Source organism: Branchiostoma floridae, unplaced genomic scaffold (genome assembly GCF_000003815.2).
Source record: "Branchiostoma floridae strain S238N-H82 unplaced genomic scaffold, Bfl_VNyyK Sc7u5tJ_1594, whole genome shotgun sequence".
In the NCBI taxonomy this organism is placed as follows: domain Eukaryota; kingdom Metazoa; phylum Chordata; class Leptocardii; order Amphioxiformes; family Branchiostomatidae; genus Branchiostoma; species Branchiostoma floridae.
The window spans coordinates 89,468-113,684 of NW_023365786.1; the positions used below are offsets into that span (position 1 = coordinate 89,468).

The window sequence follows — 24,217 nt, forward strand, 5'->3', positions numbered from 1 at the left end:
GATGCCATATTAAATGCAATCTATGCAGGATTTTTACCCATCTTTCTGCGTGTTCCTTGCTATGGTAAACGAAATAGTTATTTTAAGTTTATAATAACGTAACATGTATACTCTACTTTCAGTTTCAATTTTACACGTGGCGTTGTGTGTTGTCTGTGGCGTAACTGGTAGAGTTAGGCTCTGAACCTAAAGGTCTCGAGTTCGATACCCGTGCCCCGACGTTGTGCCCTTGGGAAAGGCACTTAACACGACCTTCCTCACTTCCAGGTATAGAAATGGGTACCTGACCTCAATACGACAGTAATTGCCCCAGGTTCGGCCATAGGACTGTAGGTTTTAAACCACTCATACCGGGAAGGACCCCTGCCCTTTTCGATAAGTGTGGTGGGATCTTTAACGTGCTCGAATCGAAGGTGTGGATCTCCTCAAACACGGGACCTCCATTTAAAGAAGAAAATAAAGATGAAGAAAACTGAGGTCAAAAGTGAGCTTTCCGTTCCAGAGAGTTGGCTTTTCTCGGAGTTTGAGCTGGTTGACCGCCTGTTTTCTTTGAATGGTTATAAAGAAGACCCTTGTATGTTTCTGGTGCAAACGAATTTTTCAAGATCGAAATTTGCGTTACTACTTTTCTGAAGCATTGTTCAAGTGTTTTCCTATATGTTACTGCTGTGTCTGTCCTTCTGACGGTACAACCACGACATCTAGCAAAAGCATTCAGTACTGCAGTTCACCACGTCTCTGACCCGGAAGTCATAGTCCGTTGGTGACCCCTGTGTCCTCATTATTTTTTCATGTCGGTTGCGCGTTGAGATAATTTTTTTCCTGCCTATGTACGTCCGCTGAATCTATTAATAGTGGCGGGGAGGGAGTCTTTCGAGCTCGCGTCGCCAGTGGCGCGGCAGTCTGCTGGGAAGTCATCGGCGAACGGACGCGTTCCGCCCGCCGTCGAGCTCGGCACGTTCATCGGTCCGCTGCCGACCAGCATGGCCGAGCCGATCTGGCTGTACCAGTTCCGTCTGATCCTCATCGGGGACTCCACCGTGGGAAAATCCTCGCTTCTGCGGCGGTTCACCGACGGGAAATTCATCGAGTACTCGGACCCGACCGTCGGGGTGGACTTCTTCGCGAGGCTGATGGAAGTGGAGCCCGGAAAGAGGGTAAAACTCCAGCTGTGGGACACTGCGGGGCAAGAACGGTTCAGGTGAGTCACGCAGGTTAACCTTACGGGTACAGGTGGACTTTGACACCTGCCTGAAAACTACACAGCAACACAACCTTACAACAACCTACCCTGCCGCCCCCCTCCCCACAGATAATTTTGACGTAAACATTTAGTAAGGGTTCAACTATGACGCCCTTTTCGTCACGCTACGTTTAATTCTGCCAGCAAAGAATAAACAAACGGCACTGTTGTTGTTGTCGTTGCTGTAGTGGCTAGGGCAAGGAGGAAAACAAAACGTTGTTTACGTTTGATTCACTTGAATTGGAGCTTGTATGTGAATGACCCATACGTTCAGGTCATGAGATCTCCGTTACGTCATAACGTTAGCAATATCAAAGTTAGGTGGGTATTGCTGGATTTTGACGTTTGTAAACTGATAGTGTAAACATTGTAGTGTCAACATCGCCCCCCTCCCACCCTTGTGCTCTCTGTGGTCACAAATCACCACAAATCAGTACCATATGGCCACTGACTGGATTTGTGTGGAATAGAAGTGTTATTTACCCCCCAGTCTCCCCCCAAAACAGCCTCAGGTCATATGATGTCTACCTGTTAGTCAGACCTGTACCTCAGGTGTTTGTTGTTGTCTGATCATAGGCCACGCCCCCTCTGCATCACATCAATACGTTATTCCAAAAGATATTGTATGCAACAGAGAAAATTCTGATGCAAATGTTGACCAAACAGAAGCAGTGATGGATGCTATTTATTTGATTTTATAAAATTGAAAACAATGCACCATTAATTTTACTGATGAATCGTAACAAAATGCATGCAAGACAACAACTCCAGTACATATGCCTGATAAGACATGGCAACTGAGGTACCAGCGTGCAAAATACCCACTTGCACATTGCAACCACTTTTTGCTTGGTGTAACTTACTTCTAAACCCAGGTTGCACAGGGTGCAACTTAGATTTTGAGCCTCATAACTTGATTTTGTTGTCAATTTACTTGGAAGAAATAAATGGACCGAGGCAGCTCTGTTTCATATCAGCCAAACATGTATGTATCATTTGTACCTTTTTTTCAGAAATTAGTGAATTGTAGGTGGTACAACTTGAAATTCAGTTGTGCAACCTAGTCTTTGCCCTAGGTTGCACACTGTGCAACCTGGCTTAGAAAAGTATTTTGTACACTGGGTACCGTGCTGGTCAAGGAGTGTCTTGTTATTGTTGACAATTGACTATGTCAGTGGATTGATAAACACAACAATTCAGGCAGATCACCCAGTCACACATATGCAGTATTGATTCAATGACAGTATTCTCCCAACAAGATTTGTGAGTTACCATCATTAAGGAGGATATGTAATCTCCTTGCCATCATCTATCCATTTATGGCCAATCAAAATCCACTTGCAGGGCGATACATATGTTTATGTCAGGGTTGTAGCCAGCACCTGTCCTTCAGTCCTTTGAAGGAATTTTGCAGATGGGGACTGAAAAACGTTTTTCCCATTCCGTCCCCAGGGACAGACAAAAATTGATATGTAAAGATATAAAAAAACTGAAACCCATGTGTTCTTCCTCACCAAAATAGATGGCATTGAACAGCTTAGTCTACAAGCAAAATTTGCACCTCAAAATGCAGGAAATAGTGTTTCAGAGGGTCTAGGTTTCAAAATTTTCTTGGACCCAGACCCCCTAGAAATGACGCGCAACGTCACGCCGTGCATTCGGTGCTCGATAGGATTCCCATTCAAAATCAAGGGGACTGAAAATGATTTCAGGCTGGCTACAACCCTGGTTTATGTGCATATCACCGGTATACCCAAATTTAGCATGATCAATCATTAAGACATTATAATGGGCCATTGGACACATTGTGGAAATAAAAGTAGCATGAATAGACATTGACAGAAAGGAGTTAAACCACATCTAATTGTGTTGCTTCAGCTTGAGTTGTCATATTCCGCCTGGTATGTTGCTGAAGGATCTGCTTTTAACCTAGTAGCACTGAACAGAAAAATGTTTAATACAATGTAATAATGCATACTATTAAAGGGAGACAGTATGAGTAATTATAAAGTCATTGTGAATCCCACAGGAGTTGCAGATCTCACTTTGTACCTGTCCCTGATTCATTATTCATGAGTCCAGACATTTGTCATGATTATTATTGTCTCGCTCATCGTCTGGTGTCTTCATTATCTACATAAAGAATGGAGATACTGTTTTGGGTGTGTCTGTGTGTGTCTGCGTTTCTGGATATTTGTAGTCAGCATAACACAAGAACCTCTGAATGAATTACGATGATATTTGGTCTGTGGGTAGGTATATGGGGAAGATGAAGGTGGATTTGAGCCCCCTAGTATGTGACCTTGGTGCTGCAGAAGAACTTCTATTTTTCAAATCTTTGTAGTGGACATGCTATGGTCTTGATTTGTTGTTGACAGATAGCTTGTGATGTGAGGAAGAGACGTTTTATGTTTGAGCCCCCTACTAGTAGCAGCTTGCTCTCAACGTCCTTGCTCTCATAATCAGAATATTTCATGGAGATATGAGGTCTTCAAACTCTTGTTTGCTTCAGTTTCAGTTCTTTGTTTCGTAGCATATGATCCACTGATTTGTGTACAAAGAAGGTCAACCCTTCGGAATGCCTGTGGGACAATAACTACCTAATTAGATTACTTTGGAGGTGATGGTCATGTGACAAAATGGACCATTCCATCATTTCCTGGAGGGAAGTTCTAGCTTAGAAGTATCTGAATTTTATACCCAAATTTAGAAGTCAGAAAGAAGGAGGGGGAGTTGTTGTCAAGGCTCTGATCAACCATCCTAAATTTGCAATACTAATACGATAGTCTGTACGTGGCCTGTATGCAGGTGTTTCAACATTGTTTTACTTCTTGTTTTTTTTTCAACAAACAGAAAGAAGAACACAATGACCACAAAACTATGTCATTACCCTACTGTAGCTGGCAATCTGCCATTGAACAACATCGGATTACAAAGTACATGTTATGTAGTGTATGTCTAACACTTACAAGTTGGGGAACAATTGACACTAAACCGGATACGGAGTGAGAGATTGTGTGTGTGTCACTGTGTGTGCAGGTGTGTGTGTGTGTGTGTTAGTGTGTGTGTGTGTGTGTGTGTGTAGGCATGTGTGTGTGTGTGTGTGAGTGTGTGTGTGTCACTGTGTGTGCAGGCGTGTGTGTGTGTGTGAATGTGTGTGTGTGTGTCACTGTGTGTGCAGGCGTGTGTGTGTGTGTGAGTGTGTGTGTGTGCAGGCGTGTGTGTGTGTGAGTGTGTGTGTGTCACTGTGTGTGCAGGCATGTATGTGTGTGAGTGTGTGTGTGTGTCACAGATTTTGTTTGAGGATTGAGGACAATGCAAGAGTGTGGGGCACTTCCTTGAATTGTTTACACTAAGTTACTGAGTGGTTTTATTTTTGGAATGACATCTTACTGTTTGTACTGACATCTTACCATAAAAGCATGACAGCACAAATAGGTGTCTTGCATTATAGCTTTATACTGTAATGTTGAAACACCGCAAAATTTACCTTTCCCCTAGTCCTAGTGCAAATGATGTCCCTGCAAAAGTAAATGGATTTACATTAATAATATTATTCCTTGTCCCTGCCCAGGTCCATCACAAGATCGTACTACCGGAATTCCGTGGGCGCGGTGCTCGTTTACGACGTGACGAACCGGAAGTCTTTCGAGCACCTCGAGTCGTGGTGGCACGAGGCGAAACAGCACACCATGCCGCACAACATGGTCTTCATCCTGGTCGGCCACAAGATCGACCTCGCGTCCGAACGGGAGGTCAGTCAGGAGGAGGGGCAGCAGTTCGCGCGGACTCACGATATGTCGTACTTAGAGACGTCGGCGAAGAACGCGGAAAACGTGGAGAAAGCGTTTTGGCAGGTCACGCGGGAGATCTACGAACTTGTTGAGATGGGGGTGATAAACACGGAAGAGGGTTGGGAGGGAGTGAAGAGCGGAATGATGCCCCGGAGTTACAGTACCATCCCACTGTCTGCACAGCAGGATAACGGCGGGGAGAAGAAGTGCATGTGCTCCTGACGGGAAGGGATTCGCAAGGAAATGGTCAAAACTCCACGGGATCCCTGTGCCACTTCCACGACTTCTAGCTCTTGGTTTTGTGTACTTTCTTCCATGGCTGTCTTCAGTACTATTACCTGTCCCTCCATCCTGGGATGAAAATTTGCTTGTTGGAAAGGACAAAAATTATACACTGGCTGTCCAAAAAATCTTGTTGACATGAAAATGATAAAACTGTATTTTCATGACCTTAAATAGATAATGAAAATGAACAACATGGGCAGAAAATTTCAAGCTTGGAGACAGCCCTGCTTCTTTCTGTTGTAACAGAACTGGCAAAATTTTTGTCAAAACGACTTCTGACCTGTGCGAAGGAGTCTTTCTTGGCCAGGATTTGTGTGCACAAACACACTTGAAATCCTTTTTACATTTTTTTTTTGTTCATAGGCATCTAGAAACAAACAAATACCCAGTACATGGACAGTGTAGGCAGACATCAGAAATACCTATGTATACACAGTGCCATTTACTTGTACTAAACTGCATATGCAGGTTGCGTTTTTTTGCAAGTTGTCAAATAGCTAGACACAGGAATTGTGAGCATTGGTGTTTTGCTGGAGTTTCGACCCACCAAGAATGGACTGTAAACTAGTCGTGAACCAAATTTTGTATCATATGATAGATAACCAGAGAATGCTGTGTAACAAATTGGTACATCTTATAACAGATGTAGAATCATGGTGTGATGATTTCTGTATAATCTGTCACTGCATTGTAGTGTGTAAGCCAAGTATTAGTGTATAGATAAATGGTAGATTATTAGATATGAAATCTTATTGAATATCAGATTCTTGACTTGAGGGAGAACAAAGTAGTCCAAAATGGACGAGCTGTCAAACTTTTTCTGTTTTGGTCAATATCGATAAGGACCTTTATATATAGTTATAATGTATACAATAGGTGTTGTAAACTTTGATTACTTTTAGAAATGATTATGTTAATACTAAGATCTAAGTTTAAGAAATCCTCCAATGGAACGTCGAAATTTCACAAATTGAGTATGTTCTGCAATCACTTAGGTGGTATGATTTTTTTTCCTAGTTGAGCCAAAAGATGTTCAAGAACTCTAAGATCAAATCAGTTGTCTGCTAAGAAACACTGAATAACAAGGTGGGTTCCATCTGATTGAATATACTAGTATAGGGTGTTAGCCTGGGTGCCAGCTTTTTTACTTTTAGTCTACTCTGTCAATAGCCTGGATACCAGACCTTTGCCTTGGGGGCATGTTGGCCCTAGAGCCATGGAGCTGGGCTGTACGGGCCCAGGAAACAGTCTGGCATCCACGCTACAAAAGCAAATAAGAGGACAGAGTAAGTCTAAGAAGGCTAGCACCCAGGCTTACAGGATGTCCAGTTGGCTAGGTCTGGAGAAACGGTAGCTTGTGTGTGGCCACACTTGTATTCCTGGATCCCTGCCCTTGGCACAGAGAACTATAAACCATCTGTATGTTTCAGGAAGTTTCAAGGGTTGGGTATACGGATTGTTGGTTTTGGCATCCCTTTACCTACAATAAGTACAGAACAAGGCCAGGCAGTTGGCTAAAAACTTATTGTTTTTTTGCAGACAAGAGGTAAAAAAAGTGCTTCCATGCCATCATTGCTTTTATATGTAACAAGAGACAAAATGACATTAATCTAGAGTGCCCAAAATTAAAATTTAAAGTGGCTTCTCTTCAAAGAAGTTATTGATGATGCCAGCAGGATATGAGTAAAGGTAAACTTGAACAAGAAACTGTTACTTGGACCGTCCATTTCTTATGGAATCACCCAGTTTGCCAGGAACAATAGGGCATGTTGGAGCTCTAACTTATCTCAATTTCTTTAGACCATAAGAATGTCTGTTGAATGGTTTAGATAGTACTGTGCAATGTCATTTTGGTAGGGGAGATTTTAGAAAATGTGGCACATGTGTTGTTCTTTTGAGTCAAACACTTACATGTGTCTTGCCATAGCAATGGTGTCATGCAGCAAATAGTTTTGTTAGCTACTGTCTTCCCCACCAAAATCATGGTCATCATGGTCAATGTGTTGACTTTAAATCAACTATACTTGAGATGGGGAGAAAGCCATTTGCCAGTAAACCAGAGAATGGCTTGTTCATATAGTGGGTTTGCACTTCTTCTGTAGATGTATTTGACAGACAAGGGAATTGTCAGAGCGTCGCATGACTGGTGGCATCAACTGAAACATTTGATTCATGAGTTTGAAGCATGGTGGTGGGGTGAGAAAGATGCCCACTTCTTTGCCCCCCCCCCCCATGTGTTAATTACCACCCCTTCCAAAATTTTCAATCAGACAGCAAACAGCTTTTTGTCTTTATTTTCAATCCTGGGGGGTGCAGGAAGATGCCCACTTCTTTGCCCACCCCCGGCCCCACCAGGTTTTATTTACCACCCCTTCCCAAATTTTGACTCAGACAGCAAACAGCCCCCTTATTTTCTGCCTTCAAAGCATCTTCCCCAGTGTGTAAATGCTCACCAAAGTAAAGTCGGTGCTTGTAACAATCAGATACTGTTTATATGGATGATTATGATTATGATGTACCAGCATACAAATGTTCTATTATTATTCTATATATATATATATTCATTATATCTATATATATATGTGTGTGATTCTACATAGTTTGAGTGAATGACTAAGTAACAATATATTTGTTGATAAGTTAGAATATTAATTATTATGATTCAAGCTTGCCTTGAGAGGGATATGATGTCTTGCCGATGGACGGTGACATTATTGCCATATTTTTGCATGATCAGCAGCAGTGCTGTGAGAATGATAGTGAAAAAAGATGTAACAAACGGGAAGGCTTAGTGAAAATGCATAAATACACGTCTTTCCAAACATCAGCTGTTCTTACCTAGCCTCATCATGAACTAGCCTGCTTTGCAGACTTCTCTCTTTTATTTTTGGGGGAGTGCATATTTGTTCTCTTCTTACCCCCAAAAAATAGATAGCCATAGTGCCTGCCTCTGTAGTGACTGCTGGCTCAACCCTTTTGCTTCTGTGGCTAGCAAGTGAAAGGATTGAGCCAGCGGTCACTACAGAGGCTGGCACTCAGGCTAAAAAGAGAAACCAGCAGTGCTAGAAGTCTATGAAGAAGGCAGATTTGTATTATGTTAATTTACATGATATGGATAAGTATAGGTATTTTGTGCCTTCTTTTTATATATAAGCAGCATTTTGTTTTTATAGATTGATCTGATTTATTTTAGTTTGATATGTTTGCAATACTTTGATTTGTTACTGTACTATTAATGCATTATTACCTTTGAAAAGAAGGTTATGTTTTTGCTATGAACTGTCTTCCCACCAAAATATATGTAAGGTTGTCTGGCTTTCGTGTGATTGAATTTTGCTACATTATATCATAGTTTTCTATTTTCATTGTTTTTGAGATCTTTTTTTCATGTCCATCTTGTAAAATTAGAGTACTTCGTCTTGTGGTGTTTGAAATAGGCAAATTAGAGCCATACTTTTCAAGTCTGCAAACACAGACAGAAGCGCCACCTGCCTGTAGGGGTGTGAACTGCATCAGTTCTTGTCCGACACTTCACTCAAGTTCACTGTATGTTGCTAGAAAATGGTCTCGATTTTGCTTTGTAGTAATTGTGCGTAATTTCTGCCGGTAGTTACTTGTGTAATAATGCCTAGGATGTCACCTAGAGTTGCAGAGGGTTTTACTCGAACTATTAGAGTAGAAAACAAATTTCGGTTAATTACACAAAGCTTATTTGCAGAACAAATTACACTTCCGCAAAGGGAATAGAAATGCGGTTTATGTAATAAAAGTTTCCCTCCGATTCTCAGAATGTATAAGATTATAATAGTTAGATGTTAATTTAAGTTAAGGGCAATCATCTAATTTGTGACTCGGCAAATATTATGTGATCGAAAACGCTGGAGTCTCATATTTATACTTCCCCTCGCTATTGTACAAATGAATGGAGAATTTCTGTATTGTGTGACTGTTGAGTACTGTAGGATGTAGTAAACCATGATCCCACCGCAACCCCGTCTCCGTCTGATCAATCTGTCTGTTATAAGTGTAGCGTGCGTAGTCCAGTGGTTAGTAGCTCTGCCTCTGGAACTAGATGCCGTGAGTTCGATTCCGACTGTGTCGCTCACCCGGCCGATGAAAAAGAGAAGAATTTGGTGCAAATAGGGACAAATAAGTAATAATCTCAGTCTATCCAGCTGGCCGGTCAACTCACTCCTAGGCCAATTACCTCCTACTAGACTTTTATTCCTAACTTGGCCAAAGTCCTATATTACTATTCGGTCTGGCCGGAGACTACACCCGACATGCACGTTACCTTAGGACGCCGTTGTCCACTGTTCATTGTGCTTTTTCGTTTCGAAAAATTGCTGGGTGACTTTCCCCGGTACAATGAACATGTAAATACTGCACTTGGCGTCTTTCTTCTCTGTCGCGAAGACTAGCTCTTCGGTCAGTTAAGACTGGATCGAGATCACTTTCCTTCATGTCAAGACTACAGCCCCATGGCCCTGTTTTGACTTGAAGTTTGATTAAGCAGCTTTTAATTTAAGGCACTGGCGTTCTTACAAGGAAAAGTGGAGTTCTGTGCAGTAGGAGTTTCACTCGGTCTTGGTAAACTCAAAGCGCGGAAAACTGCTTCTCCTACCAGATCAATGCGAAAGATTACCCCGGCGGCAGAGAGTCGAAACAAGCCGGAGTCTAACCTCTGCTTTGACAGTACTGTTGTACGTGAAGTGCGGATTCTCCTAATTAACTTGCCCCGGCGGAGGTCACAAAAACCCGTTCGGTAAGTCGGTGTGCATCCGTCCGCGGCCATTTTGACTGGAAACTCAGGGCGTTCCAAGTGTACAAATAAACAAGATTGGAAGCGGAATAACAGAGAAGTGACACTAAAAGGTACCTGTTCATATTGATCCATTCTATACAGAGATGGCTTTCTCTTAAACAGTAACACTTGGGGTGTTTTTAATGCAGGATAACTTTTCAAATTGTTCCGTTTAAGTTTTAACGTTGTCACTGCTTGTTCAGAAATGACCTTCATAATTACAGCTAAAGATCTAGAGTTCATATGTGTTTTGTTGCAAGCCTTCTGTACAATATTGTAAAAGGCATGAGGTCCACTTTCATTAGAAACGCGAACTTTTCTTTCGATACCTTAGCCCAACTGGCTCTTAACTTTATAATGTATATGCCGTGATTTATTAATATATTCCAATTATAATTTTTATTATATGCCGTAGCCCTTAGGTCACATTTCCAAAAATCCGGGCAGCTTTCGGGAGCGAAAATAATGCTATCAAAGACATCAAAATATACAAATTGTCAAAATAAGATTCATGGGCATGATTTATGTATATTTCTATGTATACATTTAAATTTTTGTTTCTTATAACATCCCGACCAATCCCCGCGGTTTGGAAATGAAACTTATGCCAAAGGAAGCTCTGCATGCTTTTGAGTTCCATAGCCGGGCCGTAGCGAAGACATAGCAGCGTCATATATCCTATTAACCTCAATGAATCTGATCTGAAAGTTTCTTAAACAGACCATATCGAGAATGAATTCCACAACAATGACATTCAACATGTCAAGTCCGCCACCAGTCACGGATAACGTCACGGCTGAGCTGATGACGCAAACATCACCAAATATGGCGGGGCCCCACGGGGATCACTTCGGCGGGACGATCGGGTACATTCCATAATAGGATCATGTGACATATGAATTAATGAATGAATTTTTATTGCTGAACAATCGCACAAGGTACAACGTATGGCAACCAATAACAACTACTAGCTAATAACGTTAATAGTACTACTGGGAGGCTACATACGGTACAACAAAATATTATCTATAACAGCACACAGTCATGTATGGGTGATTTGGAATGAAGTATAACGTTAAATGAATTGACCTTCGTAGGCGGATAAATGAGTTGAACATGATAGCAGTATGTTGAAAATATCGTTCTGTGTGCCGGTAATAGAGATGTGTGTTTTTGGTTCTTATCTTCTTAAAGGCAACTCAAGCAATATTAGATCGTTGAAAGTGGAAATATTCTGTAAAAGGCAAACTATATAATATAAAGATCTAATACTAATTTTAGCTCATTTACATCATTATTTCATAAATTGAGCCGTTAAAAACTGCACAGAAACAAGTCGCACGAAGATTCCTGATCAAGGCCTAATTTTTAATAGGTTCCGATTTGGATTCCTCGTGCAACTTGATTTTGTCTCTGGACCTTTTTTAACTGCTCAAAGTATAAAATGATGATGCAAGAAGGTTAAATACCTCCTTGGATGATGTCAATGTGGGAATACAGTGCAGTAGATATACAGATTGCCTTATCCAGAATACTTTCACGCTGTAATATTGCTTAGGTTGCCTTTAATAATGTTCCTCTCTCTGTACTGTAGGTACATGATCGCGATCGTGTCTGTGTCCTGTCTGATCGCGGCGGCGGTGCTGATTCTGTGTTACGGGCGGGGCGTGCTCAAGAGCCACTGGCGGGACTACACCGACCCCGGGGAGGAGGATACCGTGGGACCGAACGAGGCGTGATCGAGGGAGGGTCAAAGTCAAGTCGAAGACAACGTTCTATTATTTCTGTCTACATACGTTTTACCTGCATCTGCTCTTTTGTTTCCCAGACATCAAGGAGCTTTCATTAGCTTGCATCCAGGGGGGAAAGAACCTTTAATAGCGTGGACTGACTCCCCTGGCCAATTTCCCGATTTTTTATTTGCCAAATTCTACGATCCCCGTGGCCCCGTAGAAAGACCTGGTGGAGGCTAGCTATTATGCCGGACCTCAGCACTGGATCGGATCGTGTCCGGTGTCGCGGCGGCGGTGCTGATTCTGTGTTACGGGCGGGGCGTGCTCAAGAGCCACTGGCGGGACTACACCGACCCCGGGGAGGAGGATACCGTGGGTCCGAATGAGGCGTGATCGAGGGAGGGACAAAGTCAATTGCAAGTCGAAGAGAGACAACGTTCTATTATTTCTGTCTACATATTTCTAACCTGCATCTGCTCTTTTGTTTCCCATACACGAGCTTTCATTCGCTGGCTACCAAGGGGGAAAGAACCTTTAATAGCGTGGACTGACTCCCCTGGCCAATTTCCCGACTTTTTTTTATTTGCCAAATTCTATGATCCCCGTGCCCCCGTAGAGGATTATCCAGTGGGACCGAATGAGGCGTGATCTAGGAAGGGAGACGATATGAAATATCAAGTAGATGTAGAAAAGGCAAAAATCGTAACCTATCTCAAGCATTGGGCCTTTCTTAAAGTCAAGTCAAATTTCTACTTTCAAGTTTCTAGTGCTCTGCTAGCCTGAGAAAACGTTGCGATTTCCCTCTCTACGTCTGCTTGGAGATAAGTGCAAAGACACCTCGGTACCAAAGAAAATATATATATTTTTGTCTATACTGTATCTAATTTTATTTTATATGCTTTTGCTGTTATGAAATACTTTGCACTCTTCCTAGTTTTTCTGTCGCCAAATTTCTCATTTGCAATACTATGATAGCTTGGGTTAGACTGGCAGCTTATGTTATGTTGTAGATAAATCAAGAGAATAAGTAGACAAATCTTGTACATACATATAGCATATAGCTTTATCAATACCAAATTAAAAAATAGTCAATATATTTATCTGTCGTTAATTCGTCTGTGTGAATCAAACATCTACAGCCCATTGGAACATGACAAACTGGTACGAAGGACGTAATGACGTGTTTTTGAAAAAATTACACATTATGAGTTTTGTTATTTATACAGTTAAACCCTGTGCCTCCCGTAATAACACAGGAATTCTACAAGACTAGTTCGAATGCAAATACTCGTTTCTCGGGCAACAGGAATCAGATCAACAGAGAGGGAAGCTAATGTCCAACCACTCATCCGAACTTTTGATTTATTGCTTTGTCTTTGATTTAAAAGGTTTGTTGATCTGCTTTTTACTTAATGGTCACCACGTAACAAGACCTGAAGGTCATTTCAAGGTGTGACCCGAAGGCCACTCCAAGGTTACGGCTTACATCGTAACTTTAACAGCATCTCATCTCCCTACGTGTATGATCATGATTGAGACCAGCTCAATTGCTCACCAAGACTGAGGACTAACTGACCTAATAGGAAAAGCAGGGGTTACAAAGCCTGCTGGGGAATTCCCTACCCCATTTAGACTTGAATCGAGTGATACACTCAATACCAAGGTCCGTACACTTTTCGATACAGACTATATAAAGTAAAGTAAGTACGTATTCAAGTCCTTTGTCAAATCAAGTTTATACATCAACAACATAACGTTTATACCAGAACGTGTAACAAGCTGGGACGTCTAAGAAATGTACGTTACATTTGCATCATCGTTCGTTTCGTCATCGTATCCTCGGTAATAATCGTCGTCCCTGCTTTCCAATGATTTGCCGTGCGCATGCTGCCTCCTGATTGGTCCACGATCTGACGCATCGTTCGGCGCCGGCATGACGTCATCTTCGGGATAGTCCGGAGCGGGGATGAAGTCGAAGTCTATCTTTCGCATCTCGAAGTGGGTTTGGCGCTCGGAGAGCGGTTCGGACGCCAGGGTGTCCATGGAACCAACGGAGTCCAAGCGGTCGCGTGTTAGGTAGGCCGGGAGCGACGCTCGCTTCTGGGGCACTGGGGCGAGATCTTCGGGGAACGCTGGTGGGAGATCTTCTGGGAACGCTGGTGCGAATTGTTCTTGAAACGGTGGTGCGACACCATCTGAAAACTCTGGCTGGAAACCCTCTGGGAATGTTGGTGGCCTCCTGGCGGGAGGCGACGGTACTGCACTGCTTGGCGGCGACGGGGCGCCACCTGTTGGGCGCGCTGGTACTGCACCGATTGGAGGCACAGGTGCATCGCCAAATGGACAAGGCGGCACTTCACCATCTGAGATTGACTCGTCGTCACCATCATGTTTGCTTCCGTAGTTTTCGTGCGCAGCCTCCGGTGTTGAAACATGCCGGGCCGCTGTGGGAGGGAGTTCGGGCATGGGTGCATCGTACACCGTAGACTTGCGTCGCCGTTCGCGGTCCTCAAAGTCCTGATCACCTTCCAAATCCCCGCGACCGTAGCCGTCTGGTTCCGACGCAGCCAGCCTCTCAGCCATCGAATGATGCCTTGGTTCTCTTGGCGGTACCTTTGGTGTCCTATCTCCGCGAGGTAGTGGTGCTGGAATGCTCCCCATCGTTGCTACATTCGGTGATGACAAGCTATTCTGCCGCGGAGGCAGCTCTGGCACCGGGGTGGGACGCCGGGCCTCCCGAGGCGGCACTTCGGGCATAGGCGCGTCGTACACCGTCGACTTGCGCCGCGCCTCCCGGTGGTCCATGTCCGCATCTTCCTCCTGTATGCCCGCAATGTCCGGGTTGCTGCGGTACCTCTTGGAAGACATCGGTTCGACCATCTCGTACACGCCCGAGACGGTAGACTGCTTTCTTGACTCTTCGTGCCCCAAGACGTCCCTGTCATGTCTTGTCGCCTCCATGTCTTGGAGTACAGGAGATTCGTAGTAAGACGATACTGAAGAAATCTTCCTATCGTCTGGAGCGTCTCCCGGCCAGTCTATGGGCATCTCATACATACCTGAGAGAGAGAGAGAAAGAGAGAGAGTATGTGGTTTGAGAGAGTTTTTTTTTTCATTGTAGCCTTGATGCCAAGCTGTTTTCTGGATGCCAAGCTGTTTTCTGGATGCCAGGCTGTTTCCAGGGCATATACAAGCCAGCTTCTAGGCTCCATGGCCTAGATGCCAACAGGTCTAACTAGGACACCTGTTGTAAAATTTCCTTAGGTACCTGGAATCCGGTACAAATGGTCGAATTGCGGTTCAGGGTTACAACTGGTAAAAAGCTAAACATCTTAAAGCTACGATAATCAACATCTAATTCTTTTAGATATTTGACTTGTTAATAAAAACGTAATGACAACCAAAACATAAATAACACGCCCTCATCCGACAGCTTTACACATTAGGGCACAGGGCTGTTGTTGAAACGAGCAGTCATGATAAGCCAACAAACCCGAAACTCGCACAAACTGGATACCCCATTGTGTCGTCGAACACCTTATAAGAACTAACCAATCCCATACATGGTTGGACTTTTAAACTCATAACGGTTCCTTGAAACCGATATTCTCACCTGGTCTCCGCTCATATTGTCTTTGCATTTTGATGTGTTCAGAGATTACCTGTAATCGATTCAGTTATTTTAATGTTTACAGATGTAATGTAACAGATAAAGAACACAGATGCCGTAAGACGTACCTGGCACTTAAAAGAAATCAGTGTTAGAATATTTTAATGGCTTATATTTTTATATGGATTGATGCCCTATATTGTTCTTAATGCAGTGCAGTGGAGTTGTGAAGTTCAGAACAATTCAGGATGTTACATCCTGCGAGTCTGTTCAATTTGAATAAACTTGAAACTTGAAACTTGAAACAATTCTAAGATTCGAGTGCGCATGCGCGGGAGACAGGAGTTCTGGGATCTGGAACTGAACAGACTTGTCTCGACCGCTGTTTTTATTTAAGTAACAATGTCCAGCGGTAACGACGCCTGCAAAATGGTGTTAAGTCTACAGGTCAGGAGCATCCCCCTCTGACACATTTCCCGGGATTCCTGCCACCCGCGCATGCGTACTCGAATCTGCGAAACAGCTTATACATGTACCTGACGCCGTGGATAGTTTGTGCTGAGGCTGTTCTGCCCGGGGAAACGTGGCGTAGCGCCCCCTGAGCGCTTCTGACGCCCGCTTCACAGACATCGGGTTCTCGTAGATGTTGGACACGTTGGAGTCTTTCTTCCGGTAGTGATGGAACGTGTGCGCATGCGCACGCTCGTGTCCGTGTCCATTCTCCAGTGTACCGTTTTCAACCATCATCTGAGGGAATGAATGAACGAATGAATGAATGAATGGATAAATGAATGAATGAATGAATGAATGAATGAATGAGCGAATAGATAAATGAATGAACGAACGAATGAATGAATGAATGATCGAATGGATGAATAAATGAATAAATGAGCGAATAGATGAATGAATGAGCGAATAGATGAATGAATGGATGAATGAATGTATAAATGACGAAAGAAAGAAGGGAAAGAGGAAAGAAAGGAACAACTGAAGGACGGAGACTTTGGAGTCTTTCTTGCGGTAGCGATGGGACGTGTGCGCATGCACGCGTCCGTGCCCGTGTCCGTTCTCCAATTCGCCGTTTTCAACCATCATCTGAGGGAATGAATGGGTGAAAGACTGAATGAACGAATAGATGCATGGATAAATGACGAAGAAAGAAAGAAAGGAAAGAGGAAAGGAAAAAACAACTGAAGGACGGAAGGAAGGTGGGAAGCAAGAGTGGACAAGAAAACTACATTGAAACCGCGGCTCTATTAGCCGTACTAAGTCCCTGGCCAGCTTTGATACTATCTCTAAGGCACCGTTGGGTCTGCTTGGAGACTAATATAATTGGCTATATAATTAGATAGACGAAACTACTTTTTTGCCACAATTCATACATCAAACATAACTGTAAACAATATGAGCGTGCCGATGAAGGTTAGACATCCAGGTTATAAGATACGCAAGGTATATGACACTATTGTATGATGGAATAGACTTAATAATATACTCAAGCAACTGTGTGACTGTTTCAAGTGACCGTTTCTGACATCTGCCCATGGCCACCATGCGTAATATAATGCATGACTCACGTAACTAAGCCTTTAAAGTACATTTTCACTGACAGTGCAGAAATACACAAATCCTACCTGTATCCGGGAGCCGCCGGAGATATAGTCGTCTGGCGTCTCGTCGCTCTGGAACCCCAGGTTAACGTGAGGGTCTCCGGGCCCGGCGTACCATCTGCGCGGGGAACGGGCACAGGTCATCAAGACATGTTGAATCATTATGGCCATAACTGACGCAGGAAACAAGCAAAATATCAAGATGTGTTCAGTCATGGTGACCGTAACTATATATAACGACATAACAACGGCATGACAATAATCTTCTCAAAAAGGACATGATGTTAAAATCGTCATATTGGAACCATGCTTTGGCAGCTTCTATGGGAGACTAGCGTGGTGGTCATATGTAACAACAACACATAACTTTTTGAAAACTTGCATAAACTTGCCAACACCGCCGAGATTTGCATAAAATCTGTCATTGCTATACGTGCATTTTATAAGTCCGTCAATAGAAGTCGGATACTCCACCAAACAGACTACTTTGTAGCGAAACAGACCATCGTTTGAGTGCTTTCCAGTCACAAGTTTTCACAGGCAGTTAGGTCCAGGTCCGGATACATATAACTACTTACCTGGTCCCGCCTTCGTACCGGTGCGAGACCCTGCGGAGTGATTCATGCGGCGGCAGCGCCAGGCTGCTGACACGGTACCGGTCCTCGACGCGCTCGAGCGTCGCCTGGCGGAATCGGCAGAGATTGCACCGCCAGACGAGTACCATGATGAGACCACAGAGCAGGCTGGTACCTGTAAGTGTGATAAAGCACATTCTAGATAAACATCAGTTTGAGTGATGTATTTTTTCACATTTGCTGATAAAAAGATAAACATCAGTATGTCTTGTTGTGTATCAAGGACCAAATCACCGGCATACAAATGTTTACAAGAGCTGTACAGTGTATATATTATATAAAACGCCATTCCTTTGATGTCAACATGTTTGTGACCTCCATGATATTGTTTTGCACCTTTGATATCGATGGTATCATTTAAAACTAACGGTATGATGTAAAATTGAAAAGTCTTTCTCTGGAACAACATCATCACCCCTGTAGATACATACCCAAGAACGTGCCCGTCACGGCCCAGATGATGTAGGTGGAACAGTCCGCCGAGCTGCACGTACATGTACAGGTGTCCGCTGTACTCGCAGTTGTTGGCGCCTGTGTGGTTGTGTTGATCAGATCTGTTTGTAGCAGGGCGGTTGTAAGAGTCGTGTTGCTCACCCACCATTCTGCCGTTGATGATGGTTCTGGTATAAAAGAGGAGCCAAACAAAATTTCTTCCAACGTTTCGGGCGCTAATAAACCCATGAGGTAAAGATTTAAGTTCTAACTTAAGAACGAATAAAGTTACACTGTATGTATCCTGGACTACCCAAAATATTATTAATTGCTGTGAATTGCTTGTTATTGATATTATCTTATGTCTTTGTTAGTTATTACATTTTTTGAGAGGTGATGTCAATATCAGTATGTTGTTAGAGTGCATCACCTCTCTGTCTTGTACTGTACTTGTTCAATATAAAAAAGGAATAAAGGCAGAAGCTGTAAGCGCACAGATAGTTGTTAAAGTGCTTGTTTGGTAGGGGGCGATAAGAAGCGAAATGTTGAATTTTCTGCAGAGAATACCTGTATAAGAATATATATTTTGGTGTTGCAACAAATCTTAAAGAGGAACTAGAAAGCATATTGATAGGAGTATTTTGAATAACACACATTTTCTTTTCTACATGCAATCATTTATCAAACAGATAAAGATCTCAAGACCAGTTTTAGGAGTCAATCAAATATTTCCAGACATATCAGACCAGTATCAGGCTAAAGATTAAGTCACATAAGCTTGTACATACTATCGGTAACCGTGCAAAATCAACTCATTGCTACAGATGCAAATCTGTTAAAAGAAATAAAAATCAAAACCCTTCAGTAACATGTAGATGGTACAAGCATTCCTCCCTTACTATGCTACTAACATAAAACCATCGATCACTAAGACCTTCTACAGTTGTTCAAACATTATCTTGACTTTGACTAATTCAAACCTAATCTTGTTCTTGTGCGAGTGCCTGTGTTGCTAACCACCAATACTACGAACAAAGCGCCTCTCGCAGTTGAACCTTGCTCTTGATTATACTGTTATGGCACAGTTTGGCACAGTTTCCTTGTTTCTAACAAACTCACCCGCCCTTCCACTCAAAAGGCCAGTTGTTGCACATGCACCATGTTCCACTTAATTGTTCCACTTCCCCAAACGTTTTATTCACACATGATGCACTTTATTATTGTGTACAAATCAAAAATTGATTTAAGTTTCAAAAGAAGCTCTTCAAATTAATCTTCACGTCAAGAGGTCTGACGTTTTTCCATATCAATTGAACATTTATTTTAGTGTTATTATTACTTATATACAGTTCTTTTATATGCTTTAATATATGCCATCATGTCATAAAATGTCGTGGAAGCCACTCATTCAATAATCTAAACTTCTAAACAACTGGTATCAATGTTCAGTGCTGAACTCATTTCATGCCAAAGTAAATAAGTGTAGAGACATATATCAAGTGATTATTATGGAGAGTAGCCATGATACTTAAGTCATTTCTGATTATTATTTTTTTTCTGTATGTTCAATATCGTAATGACTTTAGACTTAGTATTAAACCCAATCTCTCGCCCGCCAGTCGAAGCCAACATAATCAATAATATGTTCATGTTAGATCTATAATCATATTTGTTATGACGAATATAATTCAACATAACCTCGACGCTGTCAGCAGGTGTTGCCTTTCTCACCTGAAACAAACTCGGTTTTTGTCTCTCCGTTCTTTGAGGTACCGTCCAAAGGAAACATTTGTCAAAGTGTTTGAGTCGCCTACGTCTGTTCATTTGCTTTTGCAACGTACCAAACCACAGGACAACAGTGGGAGTAAACATTGGCAATAAATTAGCACCCTCGACTTATACCTGGACCTAACCCGTACTATCACGAAGTTAGACTAATCTGTCTGTTTTTGAGGCACCGAACAAAGAAAAGAAGTTTTTGAATCCCCGAATGTTTATTTGCTCTCGCCACGCCCACGTAACTGTGTAAAACAACATTGAGAGAAAACTTTGGCACCATCGACTTTTAACTTGGACCTATTAAACCTACACTATCGCAAAGTTCGAAAAATCTGTCAGTTTTTGAGGTACCGAACGAAGGAAAGGAATCCCCGAATGTTAATTTGCACTCGCCACGTATCTATTGTAAAACAAGGGTGATAGAAAACTTGGCACCGTCGACGTTTTACATAGACCCCACCTTTCACAAAGTTTGAATAAACTGTCTGTTATTTAAGGCACCGCCCTAAGGAAAAAAATTGTTTGAATCACAGAATGTTTATTTGCTCTGGCCAAGTACCGATGCATTGTACACCGCAGGACAACTGTGAGAGTAAACTTTGGCAACATCGACTTTTACCTGGGTGTAACCACACCTTTCACAAAGTTCTAATAATCTCTCCGATATTCACTTAAAAGGATATTCACCAAAGTCATGTGCAATCAGTTCGTTCGATTGAACACTTACCACGGTTCCTAGCGGCAAATAGTCAGCAAGGCTCGTTACTGTTTCAGCAGCACGGTGTATCTTTTCAAGGAGGGGATGCTACCCATTTGAATTTTGCCCCTCCTAAAACACGGAACCCCCCTGAAAGATGCTATGCACAGCCCCATTCCAGATGCCCTAACCAAGGTGACTTCAACATATTATTGACAGGTAGCCTCCACCAGGCCGTCTTAAGGGGTTACAAAGATGGTAGAATTGGGAAACAAAATCGGGAAATTGGCCAGGCGAGTCAGTCCACGCTAAGGTTAATGTTACCCTCATGCGCGGCCGACCAACTCCTCTGGTAGCCAAAGCCCCATGGCAAATTATTCTCCCTATATATAATAGCCAGCATAGTCTGGTGGATACTAATTGGCAGGCAGGTTTAGGAATTCCGGCTATGGTCGGAAGCGCTTCGGAGGCTCGGGAGCGTTGCCGAAGGCTGTCCCGAACATCGACGGAGATCGACGAATTGATCCAAGATGGCGGACGGAATGAGTTTAGTATGAGTTAGGCATAGCGATCTGTTGACAAAGGTCGCCTTTCGGGCTACTTTGGGGAAAGTGGAGATCGCGAACACCCCGGCGCGGTGTGCAAGACTCCAGGGAAGCCGGGGACGTGCAAAAAACCGGAGGAAAAGGTATCTCCACGGAACGGATACGCAAATACTTTTTAGTCCAATACGTTCCGCCCCGACTAGAAACAAAAACATCCTGTATATTATATTAAAATTAAATAAGTTTTTCGTTTCTAGTCGCCCCGGCTACAGGGTGTTGTGTCATTGTGTTTAAGCACACTGTGGATTCCTCACTGGTGTAAACACTTACGTATGTCCAAACAACCTTCGCTAAAACCACTACTGGGCAACATGTCATTTCTACATGGCAAAGCGGAATCACAAACCATGAGTGGGTTGTCTAACTAGTATATGCTACACTATAAGCTGTTCGCAAAACAACGTTTTCACGGCAGTTTCCTGTAGTCTCGTAGCAGGCCACGATTGTTTGGGCAGTTTTGGACAATATACTGCCCTTTTCTCGGGTTGTGTATTGGTTTTATCGGCATGTGCAGGACTTTGGATCATCAGTGGCAGCCGGGCAAAAACATTTCATCAAAAAACACCAGAAAACAGCAATAAGAAAGATTCACACTTCACGTCGACCTCCGTCGACTCTGGAGGCTAGTGTACAAATCATCAACACTTTTACAGTGAACACAGGTACATGTCAACGGTGTGACGTAAGCACTCACCTGTCATTGTTGTAACAAGATATTTCTCCAGGCAATGGATGAGGAGGTTCTGTGGTGACTTGGTCAAGTTGACGCTCCAGGAGACGTGATACTGCTTGTGATTTACGAGCAAACGGGGGGAGTTGCCCTCAATTTTACGGCTACTTCCCTGTAGTGACTCAACAACGTCGATAAGACGATATCAGTGAGGCCGAGGGACAAATGCGCATGTTTGCCAAGCGGGTGTTTTTATCGCGTTGGTCAATAGAATGGGTTCAATGGTCGGATTGTGTTGAGAAAGGTCGCCGGTGTTAACTGTAGAATAGCACCAAGTTCAGCGGTACCGGGCGACGATAGATTTCTGTGATAGCGTATATGTAATAGTATATGTATGGATGTGTAGGTAGGTAAGTATATTTGATATCTTAATGTACTTCGCAGCTTTGTCAACTTTGTGATAAAGCCACGAGCTAGTTGGACAGCCCTGGATGTAAGTCCTTAACAGCCAATCCAATGGATAAATGATAAACAAAGTCTAAAAGTTCTCATATTTTTCTTATTTTCTTAACGTTTAAGAAATAAATTTGGGAAAGTACATTGGATCTTTAAGAAAAGATCGCGAATCTTTTCATTGTTCGACCTCTTTGCTGTTGCTTCTCTACGTGCTCATGCAATTGAAACGGACTCGCTAGGGGGCGCTATTTTCGCCCCGTACTCTATGTGCCCCTGATGTAACGTTTACGTTACGCTTGTACAAGACAAAACATAGCTCGTATACGTACTCTCCAAGCAGAGGTTGAGTAGCGTAGATATAGTATTAGTCGGAAAAATTACACCGGCGCTCCTCGTAAATACGTACGGAAGGACAATTTATACAAAGTAGAATGTATTCACGTATTTTGATAAGTGTTTAATACACCCTGTATAGACACATTTTTAATACAATCCTTCTAATGCAAGCTGTAAGTATTACTTTGGAATACATTTTACGCAAACTATAACCAATACATTATCTAGAATCCAAAAGGTACAAAAATATACTATTGGTTCCTTTTATACCTAGAAGCAGTTACGTGAAGGCACATCAGGTAGTATGCATCTGTTCTGATATAGATATCTACTGTAGACATACTAGCAGTCTGTTGTTTGTTTGCTCTTTTGTTTTTTAGGCCGCCTAAATACAAGTAATCTCAGGAAAGTTGAGTCTTAATATATTACTTATCGGCCCCTACTTGTTGTGACAAGTATTCATTCCAGGGCATGTTGGTTAGACCATGTACAATGTATCAAAGAAAAAAGTAGTTCCGAGTATCAAGGGACAAAGGTACAAGGTACTGTAAATGCATTTAAGTTCGCGGGGATTTAATTTCGCAGTAGCGGGAAAGGGGACTTTTTGCGGTGGATTTAAGTTCGCGGTAACACCATAGACTGCAGTCTACTACCATAATAGAAAAATGTTCGCGGTGGTTTTAAGTTCGCGGTGAAGTGGTCACCGCGAAAACCGCGAACATTAATCCACCGCGAACATTTCTGCATTTACATCTTGTGTCTGGTGCCTGACACGACGTCGACGATTTCCCCGAGTGTGTTCCGCGGGGTAACCTATATCCGTTGGGTAACCTATATCCGCTGGGTAACCTATATCCGTTGCTTTAAAAACAGGGTATATATAAGGGACATCGCGTCGACGGACGGCGGTTTCAAATTGTAATATTTCAAAATATGTAGTTTGAAACCACCGTCCATCGACTTGATATGATAATCCATAAATACCCCGTTTTAACGGTTTTTAAAACAACGGATGTGTTACAATAGTCGTTCTCTTATTTATTTACTTATAATGCACTTGAACAGACTCGGGAAATAACTAGTGTACTCCAACTTTTCTTGTTACAGCAACAAGGAGTTCCGGGCATCTCGAGACGAAGGTACAAAGTAGTCAAGAACCTAGACGAAGTTCCTGTGTGTGTTCAGTGTTCAAGCAAGGGTATTATATAATATTATTAATATTAATATGTTAATGTACTTATCAGCTTTGTCAACTTTGCTCGAAAATTACAGTTGCAAAAAAAGTAGTTCCTCGCATCTCGAGACGACAGAAAGTAGTCCCTTGTGTCAGAAATCTGATGACAAGACGATTTCCCGCGCGTGTTCATCAAGAGAGCGTCCTAACTTTAGGTCGTTTGCTTTAACACACTCGGGAAATAACTAGCGTACTCAAACATTTTTGTCCATCCTGAAAAAAGTACTTCAGGGCATCTCGAGACGAAGGTATAAAGTAGTCCCGGGCGAAGAACAAGAGGTAATCCCGGGTGTC

The 24,217-nt window shown here is 42.7% G+C and overlaps 2 protein-coding genes across 2 annotated transcripts; one reads left to right on the forward strand and one right to left on the reverse strand.

Annotated features, from left to right (window-relative positions):
• Positions 1-754: 754 nt before the first annotated feature.
• LOC118408493 (ras-related protein Rab-39B-like) lies at positions 755-6,275 on the forward strand. Its single transcript, XM_035809306.1, has 2 exons — positions 755-1,201; positions 4,818-6,275. The coding sequence occupies exons 1-2, from the start codon at positions 984-986 to the stop codon at positions 5,257-5,259; spliced, it is 660 nt and encodes a 219-aa protein (XP_035665199.1). The 5' UTR covers positions 755-983; the 3' UTR covers positions 5,260-6,275.
• Positions 6,276-12,139: 5,864 nt separating this feature from the next.
• On the reverse strand, positions 12,140-22,233 carry LOC118408496 (pollen-specific leucine-rich repeat extensin-like protein 1). Its single transcript, XM_035809310.1, has 6 exons — positions 21,922-22,233; positions 18,146-18,334; positions 17,658-17,829; positions 17,104-17,197; positions 16,006-16,216; positions 12,140-14,918 (listed from the first exon to the last, which is right to left on the reverse strand). The coding sequence occupies exons 1-6, from the start codon at positions 21,926-21,928 to the stop codon at positions 13,648-13,650; spliced, it is 1,944 nt and encodes a 647-aa protein (XP_035665203.1). The 5' UTR covers positions 21,929-22,233; the 3' UTR covers positions 12,140-13,647.
• Between the last annotated feature and the right edge of the window lie 1,984 nt (positions 22,234-24,217).

What these genes read in the sequence shown, in the direction of transcription:
- LOC118408493 (XM_035809306.1), top strand. Translation starts at nt 984, where the DNA reads ATGGCCGAGCCGATCTGGCTGTACCAGTTCCGTCTGATCCTCATCGGG. An exon ending in GCGGGGCAAGAACGGTTCAG is followed by an intron (nt 1,202 to 4,817) that starts GTGAGTCACGCA and finishes GTCCCTGCCCAG; the next exon opens with GTCCATCACAAGATCGTACT.
- LOC118408496 (XM_035809310.1), bottom strand. An exon ending in CGGTACGAAGGCGGGACCAG is followed by an intron (nt 17,198 to 17,657) that starts GTAAGTAGTTAT and finishes TTCCCCGCGCAG; the next exon opens with ATGGTACGCCGGGCCCGGAG. An exon ending in CCGGCGGCTCCCGGATACAG is followed by an intron (nt 16,217 to 17,103) that starts GTAGGATTTGTG and finishes TCATTCCCTCAG; the next exon opens with ATGATGGTTGAAAACGGTAC.